Source organism: Crinia signifera, chromosome 5, assembly GCF_055691185.1.
Source record: "Crinia signifera chromosome 5, ASM5569118v1, whole genome shotgun sequence".
Lineage (NCBI taxonomy): Eukaryota > Metazoa > Chordata > Amphibia > Anura > Myobatrachidae > Crinia > Crinia signifera.
Window position 1 is genome coordinate 213,998,020 of NC_139221.1, and position 14,426 is coordinate 214,012,445.

Below are 14,426 nucleotides of genomic sequence, written 5' to 3' on the forward strand. Positions count from 1 at the left end.
TGTCGGGATCCCAACTGTCGGACACCTGTACCACACCCGCCTACAGCTGCACTACACTGACTGAGGGACTTACTGTCAGCCACACATAACAGGAATATTACACATATTTTGATTGCATTATACAAAGTAATAGCTCTACTTGAGACATATCTGTGAATGTACATATGAGCCGCAAGGATTTTGCAGGTGTGAATCATCGCGGCAGCGGAAGCACTTTAAGAAGCCGAAATTCACACAAAAGTGCTCGCTGGCCAGCAATTTTATGCAAATTTTGGTGTGTGATGTCATTGCCGGTGTTTTCATGCCATAGCAACGTATATATATATATATATATATATATATATATATATATATATATATATATATATATATTACAAAGGTGACCCCAAGTGCGCCTCCAATAATCAAGCAGCTACTCTATAAATCTCCCCTGTTAGTGGGAGATAGAAAGGGGATAGAAATGGAAAAATAGAGAGCTCCGATAAATCCACCACCTTGTTAGGTATCAAAATGAGCTATAATTGGACAAATATGGAAAATGTGAACAACTGGAGACAATAAAACAGTTATGTTTTTATTAAAACATTTTTTTTTTTAAATGTCGTAATCCACAATTGCTTGTTCAATTCAAGACGATACAAGGTAAGGGTACTTGTGTATTATAGCGGCGCCCCCAATGTTGTTCGTACGATGTTTTTATCGCATTGCATGCCCGTGAGGGGCGGTGGTACGCGTCCTACGACCTTTTCATACCCCCACTATCCACGTCGGCGTGGAGTTGAGAATAGACAGTGTGGCGAGCACAGCGAGCCACCGAGCCCGAAGCGTGGCGAGCGGACGCGGAGACCTTCACAGGTCTCCGCATCCCCTCGTGGGCTTCACAGGTATCCGCTGCGCTCGCCACACTTTCTATTCTCAATATAACCTTATCAGCACCCTATTTATCTCAGCTATCCAATGCATAATCGCTATCCCAGTGATTAATATACCCCACAATATGGACTACGAGTCTAGTCATTTGTATGCCTAGTGTGATTTTTACATATATTTGAGTGTTTTTAATAAATTGTTGTTTATTTTTTGAGAAACGTCTGGTACAATTATTTGGTACAGCCAGCGCAGGCACTATTCTTTTATTTCTATTATTGGGTTCACGTTTATAGTGGGGGGGTGGCATGGGGGTGCATTTAACATTGTAAGCACCCATTAGGGTGCTTATACAATTTTTAATCGCATCGCATTGTATGGAATTGTATGTCATATACCATGTCATACAATTTAAAAATTGTATGACATTGTACAATATTGCGCAATATCGCATCGCATACCATCGCATGCCTTTTGGCATGCGATGCGATGGGCGCCGCTATAATACACAAGTACCAAGGTAAGTCCAAACCCTACGCGTCTCGTCTCAAAGACTTCATCAGGGGTTACACAGACGGGTAATACATCAAAAGTATGAAGCAAGTGGGTCCTTTCAGACAGATTCTTACTGTAGGTATCCATTAATCAAAAGCTGGGTCTGTCAGGGGAACTCCTAAAATTGTACAGGTTGTGTTTGAAAAATGTCAGGAGCTGATTAGTTAGTGCTTTATGCCTCTCCACTTTATTTCTCTCCATGCTTTGATAACTATCCTCCTTAATGATATTTATGCACTTTTTGTATATATCGTTTTCTATTAAGCACTGCATCCACCCTCCAGCTATAACAGACTATATAGCCCATACTGTTATTTTGCAGACTAAAACACAGCTTCTCCTATGTGCAAAATACTAGATAAACAACTTATACTCTGAGCAGTAAATTGTGGTAACATGCTAGGTATGCTGGGGGAGGAAATCCAGAGTGGGTAACAATCTGTAGTAAGGTTGACCAGAAAATGATAAACCATAATAGGCAGTACACACATGGTATATAGACAAGCAGAAGTAGAGGCTGGCAGCAGGCTAGAGTAGTCAGGACAAGCTCATATGAGAAGATGAGAAGACCAGACAATTAGACAAACTTACTTTAGAAAAGGAAGATACAATGAGTTAAGCTATCAAATACATGCCTCCGCCTTCTAAACCTGCCCCTAACCAATCCCAAACAGTGCATACTTCCTAGTGATGATGAGGATGAGATGCCAACGTTTTAGAAGAGACTCTGTCCACACTGACAAACATTGCAACATAAATTCACACATATCATACTGATCAACTAAAACCCCTTACTGACAATCACAAAAAGAGCTTTTATCTGGGCCTGTGAGAAGCACTGGTAGAGCGCAAGAACAACCCTCTGCTTAGATAAATCCCCAGTGTTTCCATTAGGGAAGGAAAGAAGTTATCAGGAAAGAAGTCCATCAGGTAAGTATGAAAAAATGGTTCCGAGCATTTCGGATAAGGGATACTCAACCTGTATTTGTAAGTAAAATAAAAGTATTAAACTTCAACCATTCATAATGGAAATAAAGGGTGAAATTTAATAGGATGAGAGATTCACAAAGTGAAAGATTTGGTAAGAAATCTCCAGTTGTTTTAAAGCAGCAATCATTTACACCTAAAAATGGTTTTGCAGTGTAATCTATGATTTTTTTATACTGCAGCCTGCACGGATCTGACTGATCCATGCAGGATGCTGACTCATATTTGTATTTAGCGGCCGTATATACAGCTGAATACGAATATGAATCTGGCGGAATACTAATGTATATGCCATCGGTCAAATTAGAATCTGTAAATATGTCAGATTAGTAAATCTGCCCTAATTACAAATTGTATTTCTGCAAAAATACGGCCGTAGCCAGTCTTATTCCTATTCTTAGTAAATTTCCCTTGTTATGAGCAATGCTGCTATTGTTGTTTATGTAAAGTCCTATAGATTGTAAGCTTGTGAGCAGGGCCGTTCTATCTAAACTAAATACCCAGTTTGTTGTATCACTGTTTCCAATTGTAAAGCGCAACGGAATTAGCTGCGCTATATATTAAACTGTTAATAAATAATTTTAATAATAATGAATAATAATGAATAATAAGTCCTCCTACATAGGTCTTCCAAGTGTACCTGCAAGTATTTTTATAAACACTGAAGACTTTAATGCACATTAAATAATGCACTGTGGGGTAGATTATTAAATTTCTACAAATAAAATAAAAGTGGTTGCGCAAAGGAACCAATAAAATTGCAGCTTTCATTTTCTAGACAACACTAGGTAATGACAGCTAGAGTCCGATTGATTACCATGAGCAAAATCGCCATTTTTTTCTACTGCTAAAATGTATTAAATCGACCAATATGAGATCACATAGCATATCAAGATAAACCCTATTGACTTAAATGGTAAATTTAAGTTCTGGTAAAATTTATGTAAAATAAATTCTGCATGTAAGCAATAACAAACCCATATGTAAACACAAAACAATATATGATCAAATGTAAGCGTATTTAGCTAACAGCTTACTGAAGATTTTTAGAAAAAAAAATAGAAGCAAGCAATACCTTACAGATGGGGCACCTCTTAGCCAGCTCAGGGAATCGCCAGATTCCCTGAGCTGACGAAGGCTGGCAGAGGCGCTGCATCTGATGGGGTCGCGCCGGTCTCCACTTCAGGGAGACGGGCAGGATTAGGGGGTGCGGCAGCTGCTGAGGACCATCGGGGAGGCGGCGGAGGGCTCTATCACAATGGGGTGCGCAAGCGTCTCATGCGCGCGTGCCCCTTTCTGGCGGATGGCGAGCGGCAGCGGATGGCGATACAGCTGCTACATCTGTATTTTACAGCAGCAGTAAAACACTTATTTTTAAAATTCAAATGTAGTCTAAAAATAGAAGTAATTCTAGATAATACAGATGCTTGTAACACATAAATTTGATCACATTATGTAAATGTGTCAGTCATGTTGTTGGCTAAGAAAATGTATATTTCCGTAAAGATGTGTCCGTTCCGTCCTATATAAGGGATCTCTGGCAGTCTGAGAGTTCCTACTTCTGTCAATCTACTATTTCCTTGTATAGTGTTTCATTTCTGGTGTGATGCAAAATAAGTCACAGCTCCATGCCTTATTAGGCCAACGTGTGGAGGATTAGCTGCGTGTACATGAGAAATATGCAGCAGGAATAAGAGCTGCTGCATGTGGCAAGCAGGACAAATGAACAACTCCTCTGTGTACATGGCATTCCGAAGACTGATACTGCATGCAGAGCTCTGGAAAGAATTGCCAAGCAGGGTCAGCGAAGTGCAATTTCATTAAGACGTGGAGTCTGGAATAACCAACATAACTAACTTAAAAATAATAAAACAAAATATTCAGGCTTTATAATAAAAACCAAACCTATGGCAATTTTGCTAACAAGCTCATTCTGATACTGGTTGCAGCTGTGGATTTACAAAGAAACAGCTGCGACTGAAGCTACAAAGTTGCCTTCTATTTTATCTGCTATACAGTAGTATCATTATTACTTATGAAACTCATTTACTATGGTTCAAAAGTGCAAAAATGCTTGCTTTAAACACTGCAATCGGTTTCAGATGTACTTATGTGTCCAGCAAGACTCCACAAGCATAACGTTTGTGAGAAGTGCTGTGTAACGTAGGCAGAGTCAGTCTTTTGTAAAACCACATTCTCAACAGGCAACAGTTGGAATGTCTGGGCACTTCATATGCTGCAGGAGATTTTAGAAGGCCAGGGGGATCCAGGGTGTGGCCTCATTGGAGAAGGCGACATTATGTATGGCAGAAATCAGTTCAATCATTTATATTTGACGTTAGTAGGAACACTGGTAAAGAATTGCAAAGCATATGGTAAATCCATAGTTTAGAGATCCTAGCAACCAATCAGTCTTTTGGGGCCAAATATACTAGCCAGATGCAGATTCAGAAGTCACGTGGCCCTAAGATAGACACTTATTTTGGACCCCCTTCCAAATAATCCTCAGTGAATCCCCCTATCTTAATTGTAGTAGGTGATAGTGTACTTAAGATCACACTGCAACATCACATGAATAATACACTGAATAGGACACACACACAAGAACTGGGACATTATTTTGGCAGAGCTTGCAGTCCACTGGAAATCAGAAGTTCCCTCCTGACTTCATGATTCAGCCCTGTCTACAGGGGTTAGGATCATTTGGTCTACAGCATGATGGTCGACAGTCATTAGGTCAACATGGGAAAAGGTCGACATGGTTCTAGGTCGAAAGGTTATTAGTTGGACAGGTCATTAGTTCGACAATGTCTAGGTCGACAGTCAAAAGGTCGACATGGGGTTTTTCACCTTTTTTTTTTTTTTAACCTGAATGTCAACACAGTCGACATGGGCACAGTTTAAAGTGCACATCATCCCTTCGCTGCGCTCACAATGCTTCGGGCACACTATTATATTCTCCAACCATGCCCTAGTGGATGGTAGGGCATGAAATACCGCCTGTCGGCACATGTCGGCTCATAAAACAGTGAAAAACCCCATGTCGACCTTTTGACTGTCGACCTAGACACTGTCGAACTAATGACCTGTCGAACTAATGACCTTTCGCCCTAGAAACATGTCGACATTTTCCCATGTCGACCTAATGGTGTCAACCTGTCAACCATCATGCTGTAGACCAAATGACCGCATCCTGTCTACACGACCCCTGGGACCCACAGGGCCCTGAGTAGCCACCTTGGATACTAGCCTGCAAATTTGTCGAAGAAGGAATCACACCAATGACTGTAAATCATAGATTGCTACATTTAGGCTTTGCCATCATATAGGAATGTAGCCAACTGCCTGATATAGATAAAATAAAAACATTCTCACACCTTGGTTTTTATGGAAACTGCTCTTAAAAGTTAAGCTGTGATCACTTCTTTTTTAATGCAAATGTACCCCACAATATACACATCTATTGGGGTGCATATCAGTTAATGAGTTAAATGATGGAACACAAGTGAGGATAACATGTGAATCATATTTAAAATGGCAATACACTTTCCACTGATCGGATAGTGATTTATACAGGATGAGTATCCCTTATCCAAAATGCTTGGGACCAGAAGCATTTTGGATAACAGATTACTTTTATATTTGAATGAGGTATCTTGAGGTATCTTGCATTTACATTGTATAAACACATAAAACACATGAAATGCACACAAATATATTTTATGTGTGCATGAAACAAACGTTTGTGTACTATCTCAGACACTGAATTTGAATTGTAATCAATTATTTTCTTGCACATATTTAGTGCCAGTTGCATATCTTGTCCCCAGTAGTGCCAGTTACAGATGTCCCCAGTAGTGCCAGTTACAGATGTCCCCAGTAGTTCCAGTTACAGATGTCCCCAGTAGTGCCAGTTACAGATGTCCCCAGTAGTGCCAGTTACAGATGTCCCCAGTAGTGCCAGTTACAGATGTCCCCAGTAGTGCCAGTTACAGATGTCCCCAGTAGTGCATTTGGCAAAAAAAAAGAAAAAAGTACATTCTGAAAAGTATGATTTGCAGAATAATTTGTATAACGGTTATCTGGATAAGGGATACTCAACCTGTAGCATCTTAATAAGCCCTTATTTTGAGTCCCTTAAATAGTTCCAGAATATAAACAGACTTCAGTATGTTGTCCCCTGGTATGTAACCTGGCATTGTGTTGATGCATGTATTGGACACCAGGAATGTAAACACTTACAAAATGCAGGTGACAGAACAGCACCCAGAATTTTTCCTTACTGGTACAGCTTACTGGTAAGCAGCACAATGGGGCAGATGTATTAAGCCTTAACAAGAGATAAATACAAGGGTGATAAGGAGAGATAAACGTCCAGCCAATCAGCTCCTTACTGAGTTTTTTCAAACACAGCCTGTAACATGGAAGTTAGCAGGTGATTGGCTGGACGTTTATCTCTCCTTATCACACTTGCATTTATCTCTTGTTAAGGCTTAATACATCTGCCCCAATGTCTTTAGGATGGAAGAGAAAGATAATCCCAGTATTATTGATGAGAAAATAAAGAGATAATTGTACCAGGTGTCTTCATTATTATCAGTGAAGAGTGTCCTAATCATACAAAGCAAATATTTTAGGTATCACAAGATAAGCAATTTCAAATACAATTGTTACCATATAGCTATGGTTTGCTGTGATAATGGGTCAATACAAAAGTTATTTATAGTTAATTTTTTTATCATAACGTGAAAAAAGAGCGGTTATGTTTCACATAAACAAACATTTTAGCGTTTTTCTAATCTCATACAATATTGTATTACCTTAATGCACTTGCTGATAAATGTCCATAGGAGCCGCTGGCTGAGGAGCTGCTACGTGAGTTGTTGAGAATGGTAACAAGAGAGTTTGGGGATGTCCGTATCATGGTCTGGAGGTCAAAGCTGTGATCCGAGAGAGGGGATATAGATAATGTTCGTTTTCGACTTGGTCGGGCTGTCAGTCTGGGACTGGAGTACCTGGAACCTGAGAAGAAGTAATGGAAGGTTACAGCTAACTCTGTCATAGTACAGGTATAAGGAAGATTATCCAGCACTGTTGGGGGGTCCTGAGGACCAAGGTTGAGAACCACTGACATAGAGGATTATGCTGATTTGGGTGAAGCCCATATTCCCACAAAAGAATTGAATGCATACATCAATATGGAGACATTGTACTTTCCTCTCCTTAAACTAGGAAAAGTGAAGTGGGGTTTTGTATAAGGGTGTGCAAAAGCAGACTGAATACATCAACGGTTTTCTTTCAACATACTGTAATTCAGGGGTGGGGAACCTCAGGCCCGGGGGCTGTATGCGGCCCCCGTAACCGGTCTAAGTGGCCCGCCCTCCCGCCTGGTGGCTTTGCCGGGAGTCAAGTACAGGGGAATTCTCGTGAGAGGTCGGTAGTTCTTGCGAGAATCCTCTTAATCAACAGCAGCCGGACACTGTCAGTCCTATTCAGTGGCAGCCGCCGGAGCATGGGATGGCTGCAGCAGGACAATTTTTACAAGAAATTTTTACATATGGCCCCCGAAGGATTTTTTCCCCATACAAACGGTCCTTGGCACAAAAAAGGTTCCCCACCCCTGCTGTAATTCAATATAATCTGAGGCAGGTAAGAAGTGAGGTATAGATACTGTATGCTAGTCCGTAGCTGTACTGAGTACCAATGCAAATGCATGCTGCTAATAATGACGACAATGAGTGGATGGATGCTTCCACCATTGTTGGTGCCATGAAATCTGGGTGTAGGTAGATGACTGATAGCTGGTTGCATCATGAAAAACCACTGTCTCAGCACATGGATGCAAATACTCTTTGCCATAATGTGTATATTCTGTCTCTGATAGCACAGCTGTAAAATATGATGTGTACATACAGTACAAGATACTATTATTACAGTGTAGCCCTTGTTCTCATTGAGTGGATCAAAACAGCGAGTGGTTTTGACAAGTGCCTTCACGTTCCACCTGTGATCTACTGGCCACAATTGCGGAAAATTAGGAAGAAAAATGTATCTTCCCAAAGCTGTCCCCAAGGGAGCTCTGTTTATTAATGTGCAAGCAACATGATAAATTGCTAAACAAAAGGATAAGACTTCTATGTATTAGCCCACTCATTTCTGCTGATTTATGAATCTGACGGCTGCTACAACATTCCCATCATTAATTCACTACAAGCGATGAGACGCTGAGAAGCAGCGGTTCGGGCCTGAGCGGCAGAAAGTACTGCACCTTCTCCAGCAAATGAGTTGTGCTGAAAATAAACCAACATTCAGATTGAGTTACAGTACATGCTGCTTAGTCCTGTGGCCCCAATTGGTTTCATTTGCAAACTAGGACTAAAAACATTAAAAAAATAATAATAAAAAAACAAATCTTGACAAATGTAATAAATATAATGAATCACTAAAGTCATGATTTTTATTCTTGTGATAAATGTACTACTGAGGGCGCATTGTGGTGAGTTGATAGTGTGTCCTACTGTATGTGTATTCAGCGAGTAGCATACATGTACAGTGACAGTGTATACTGTATGTACAGTAGATAGTTATGTGTGTGCTTCTTGCTATTGGACAACTAGTTGCTAATGCCGCACAGATAGGAAATAAGGAGTTCTGGGCTAATATAATCTACCCTTTAGGAGTTGTGGAGAAAAATTAATTATGAGTTTACTAAATCAATTGTCAAAACTCCGGCACTGAAGTAGCAAATATTATTATCTCTTATTTAAAGGGGAGATGAAATGTCACAGCCGCATTAATTTTCAAGCACTCATGCCATGTAACCCCATTAATGTCATCCTGCTACTGAGGAGATTAACATACGTTATCCACCGTGAATACAATTTATCTGCTGTTTAAATAAAGCCTTTGGCTCTCATTATAAGCACACACGGCAGGATTTATTTGATGCCCAGAGATAATTATCTGTTCAAAATGTTTTTCCAGTTAGGCCACTGCAGACTGTTAGAAAAAAAAGGGGGGAGGGATGCTCTGTCCTTTTTGCTTCAAGTTTTAGCAACCATACCCCTGAAAGTTGGATATTTACTTTCTATCTGTATAAAATGGATCATTAAAAACCTACTGGGCAACATGCTTGAATCAATCATATATTGCAGTATAAGTAATGTAGATGAATGTATTGAGACAGGACTGCAATTCATGCATATTCTTTTCAGATTTTCACCTCTTGAGCTTTTCAGACATACAGTTTTATACTACATCCAGTTCATGAACACAAGAAATATTGAAAGGGCAAATGAACAATAGGGCGATTTAAAGTGAAAGGGGGGTATTCAATATGGGATTCCGGATGTCAGAACGTCCCACCTGTTGGAATCCCAGGCCATTTTCTCACAGCTCAGCTAAAACTCAAAAGCGGGTATTTAGGGGGGTATACAATCACCGGCGACCATCTCGTGAGGGGGAGGTGGCCGCCCGGCCCTATTCAATGCTGTCTTCCCCGACAGCATTGAACAGGGGAGCTCGGCAGAACGAGCCCGGCTTCACAAGCAGTCGTGCTCGTTCTGCCGAGAACGGCCGGGAAGGGACAAGCTGCCGGCTGCAGCTCGCCTGTTCCCTGCCGCAACTCACGGACATGCCCCCGGGATGATCACAGCTGTCCAGCAAGATTGAACACTCCCCTTAATGTTTCAGCTGTCGAGTGTCGGAAAGTAAGCGGATTGTCCAAAAACCTTCCTTGAATTTGACAACACGCTGCTTTCTGTTTTAAAGTCGGTTCTGTTTTGTCGCAATCTGTGTCAAAATCCATTTGGGTGTATTCTATGTGTAAATTTACATAATGTAAGATGCCGTGTATAGCATTATATACTTTTTACATGAGTAACTGAGTAGTTTCTAGGAAGAGAACATTTTTCTTAAAGTTGGCTCTTCAGCACGAGGTACGTAATGACTGAAAGACAACAAGCAATTCATTAGCTCAGACAGAAAATTGTTGTTCTTGGCTACTAGCCCCAGGCTGCAGCGGCTGCGAGGATATGGCTTCTGTGCTCCATGTATGGTAAACACGATTTACAATCGCACAATAAAGGTAAAATTCTAAATGCAACTATACAAGGCAGTATATTGTACTGAAGTCTAAAGATATATTATTATCTCAGTAATAATCCGCTTGAATACAATTCAGGTGTCCATTCTATAAAACTGACAAAACTATACAAAAGAAAACTGGAATAATTTTAAATAAATAAATCAATGTGGCGCCATTGAGTTGAGTGGGCCGTGGTGATGTACAGATAAGTTCATGCTTTGTTACTCCGATATCCCTTCCCACCCTCACAACTGCATCTTGAATAATGAGTAGGGATGATGTCAAAATGGCTGGCTTAGTATTCTATAGCTAAAAATAAATATTAGCAATATTATTGTTATCCTTTATTAAGCACCACAAGGTATGCAAAGCACCGAACAAGGGATGCCTTTAAAAAAAAATTATGAAGCAAAAATACTTCCCACAACTGGGAACACTACAAAGCATAAATACAAGTACAACAATAAAACCACAGACAAGTACAGGGGGAAGAATAGGGCAACTTGCTGTAGCTAATGAGCTGTAGGGGCAGGTACAACAGTTCTCACTGATCATGTATTTTATATAGCTAACTACTCCTTACCTCTACGAGGTGAAGTAAAGCCAGCGACCACTAGAGGTCATTTGACGGATAAAATTACTTTGTGCGCTAAACGATGTTATAACAGAAATTGAAAGCAATTTTTGCAGAGACACTGATCTGTTTCAAACTTGCTGGATATGGAGAGAGGGAGCTTTTAAGACAGAGATTGGAGGTAAGAACAGATAGGGACTGGGGGTGAGGTGGACAGTTTGTGGGCTAAAAACTGTCACAGCTCAAAGTGAAAGTAAAAACTGTCACAGCTAAAGGTGAAAGTACATTGCAGAAGACATCCATTTTGATGGGCTTTTAACTAGTTCTCCAATGATAATATGCAGAAAAATTCAACCTGGACAACTATTTGTAAAAGCTGGCATACCGTTGATGTCACTAAGATTTAAAATCCATTAAGGGCTATGTGCTACTGAACATGGCTGCAGGGCTTGTACAGGGAAAGACTTTTGTTTGCGCTGTGTGCAGCAGCTACTCTATAAGACCTCCCTGTTAGTGGAGGACAGGTTTAAGGGATATGTGCAAAAGATGGATATACAGAGCGCTAGATAGTTACCTCCACCTTAGTGCCAAATTCAACAGTGGATACAATTTTTTACAATTTGTAAACCGATTTATTTAAAAATATATGACATAATTTGTGTCAGACACTGTGTACATTTGAAATGATGATTACAAGATGATTACAAGATGGATTCCAGTTGAAATAGAGACCCAACACGTTTCGTCAAAAACAACTTCTTCGGGGGTTATTGACTCTAAAAAATGTATAGACAGCCTTTTATAAAGTGATATTTTATACATTAATTGCAAAGTCCCATAAAAGTAAATAAATATATATACATACCCAAACTGTAGGGTTTGAAGGTTAAAAAATAGTCTTCCCGATGTAATTTACCAAATCATCTGCCTGTGTGGGCTGAGTTACATCGGGAAGACAGAGAGGTCATTCAAAGAGAGGATGGCAGCCCATAGATCCTCTATTAAGAAAATGATTAATATGGGCAATAGTGACCAACCTGTGGCGCGTCACATTGCCACTCATGCCCACCCTCTGATTACATTAAAATATCAAATGATCGATCATGTGAAAGATAATATTCGACGTGGGAATAGGGGTTTGCGGCTGCTTCAGTGTGAGGCAAGATGGATCATCCACCTTAACACATTATCACCTAAAGGTCTGAATGAGTCTATCGGTATGATTATATTGCTGTAAATCTGTCTGGCTATTTGATTTTGAGTGGCTATTTGAATTAGATGTTTATACTTATAGATATTCACTATGGTTTTATTTATATGATAACTCCACCCGATGACAGTTTGTTATCCAATGTATTATTTTATTGTCAGTATTTTGATTAATTTGTATGTACAGTAAGATATATATTTGCGACTTTTAGAATTTGTCACTGTATTGTTTGTATGTTAATTCTATATGTTTTATGTTATATGTATCTATGCACGATTGCACATTTTTTATATTTTCACTGGCGTCTCCGTCCCCACACGAGATCACCTTGTATGGGACACCTGTGAATTGATTGCACTGTGAGCGCGCGTTTGTTGCGTGCACGGTGTCGGACCCTTTTGTATTTATATGGCTTTTGTTTGCAGTGTATTTTAAGCCTGACGACGATGCACTAGCATCGAAACATTGCTGTGGTTTCTATTAAAACACATTACCAGTAATTGCATGGTCAGAGTGCTGCTCTTTGTTGGAATATATATATATATATATATATATATATATATATATACATACATACATACATACATACATACATACATACATACAAGATGGCATTTAAAATCAGCTTGCTATATGGAAGCTTATATTGCTCTGTATTGTCTTGCATGTCTCTGAATTGTCTGCCAGAAAATAAACGCTAGCAATGCCTTAAATGAAATGTGTTGCAGTCATTACTGTAAGTAGTGACTGCAGAACTTACATATAACTTAAGTATACTGCCTAAATGTAAGGCACGGGAAGGCTACACGGATAGAAAACATGACTTCATTTGCACTTCCACGTATCACTAAGGTCGCTTGTGATGTTCAAGTCTGATTGTTAAAGGTTTCATTTTCTCAAGTGATGAATGATAGGGCATTAAACACCCATCTTAATGACAACTAATTTACAGACCAGGGAAATGGTTTTAATTGGTTTTCCCGCTTTCTTTTGTCTAAATAAAAACACCCATCATCCATTACCTGACTAGACCAATTCTCATCATCTGAAGAAAATGAGACTGTGTCACTGTCTTTTGTTTTTCTCAGCATTTTAAACTTAATTTGTCTCTTAAAATTAATCATTAGCAATATTTCAGCAAATAATTAGTATTTTTGGAGGCTACAAGGATACACAGACAACAAAAAAGACCCTCTTCTGGAGCTTTACAAAAATAAATGAAGAAGCAAAAGTTAACATCTGCAATTATAATTTAATTAGGGTGGGGGCGGGGGGGAGGGGGGTAATAGAAGCCAGAAAGTACATAAACGAGTGTATTTTGTCTACTGCTCTCATGCTTCTTGCTTACCTTTGTGAACTGTGCACAGGTTACACAACCTGAATATATAAAACAGTCTATCTACTATTTGCTGCACATGGAGAACCGGGGTAAAACAAAACGCTTGGCTCAAAGAACATTTTATATTTTTATTTTGTTTTTATTTACACAGTACTTCTCAGTGCATCCCCCATTTTACAACATGAGCTACATATAATATATTTTATGGATACTGCAGTTTCAAATCCAATAGTTTCATATGCTTGATCTGATGTGCATAGAAGGGGCATATAACATCCTGGTTGTGTATAATACAATATTTTAGACATAACTGTCCCACGAAGCAGGACTTTTGTCATGATTCCAGGACAGTTTAGAAGGTATGTCCTGGTCATGGGTCAGATGTTTTTAAATTATGGTGGCCATAGAGATGTAGTTATGCCGTCTATAGCATGCCCAAGGCTCTGGTCATGCATACCACATTTCTAACTAGTTTCAATCAATCCTTCATGCTTGCTGAACACTTTATATAACAGTGGAAGCTCAGGAAGGTCTGTACTGAGACATCCTGGGTACACATTCTGGTACGGAAGCTATTGACTCATACACGAGATGCAATAACGTTGGTGGTTAAACTCTGTCTTCATGTGGTGAAGGGAGTCTAATCAGTTACTAAAATTCTACACTAGGAGGTGTGCATCTCACCCTTTTTCTTTCAGATTTTTATGTATAGGATTTCCGGGAACAGGAACCCATAGGAGAGGAGCCGCCACCCCCAAAAAGGAGGGGAAGTGTATCTAAAAGCCAACACAGGACTGTGTAACTTTAG

General features: G+C 39.7%; 1 protein-coding gene across 4 annotated transcripts in view; it reads right to left on the reverse strand.

Moving 5' to 3' along the window:
- Positions 1-14,426, reverse strand: part of GLI3 (GLI family zinc finger 3) — a 192,929-nt gene that overhangs the window by 42,664 nt on the left and 135,839 nt on the right. For all 4 annotated transcript variants that reach the window (XM_083188516.1, XM_083188514.1, XM_083188515.1 and 1 more), the window contains one exon: positions 7,230-7,431. In XM_083188516.1, the coding sequence (XP_083044642.1) occupies positions 7,230-7,431 (202 nt within the window). The remainder of the gene's footprint in view (positions 1-7,229; positions 7,432-14,426) is intronic.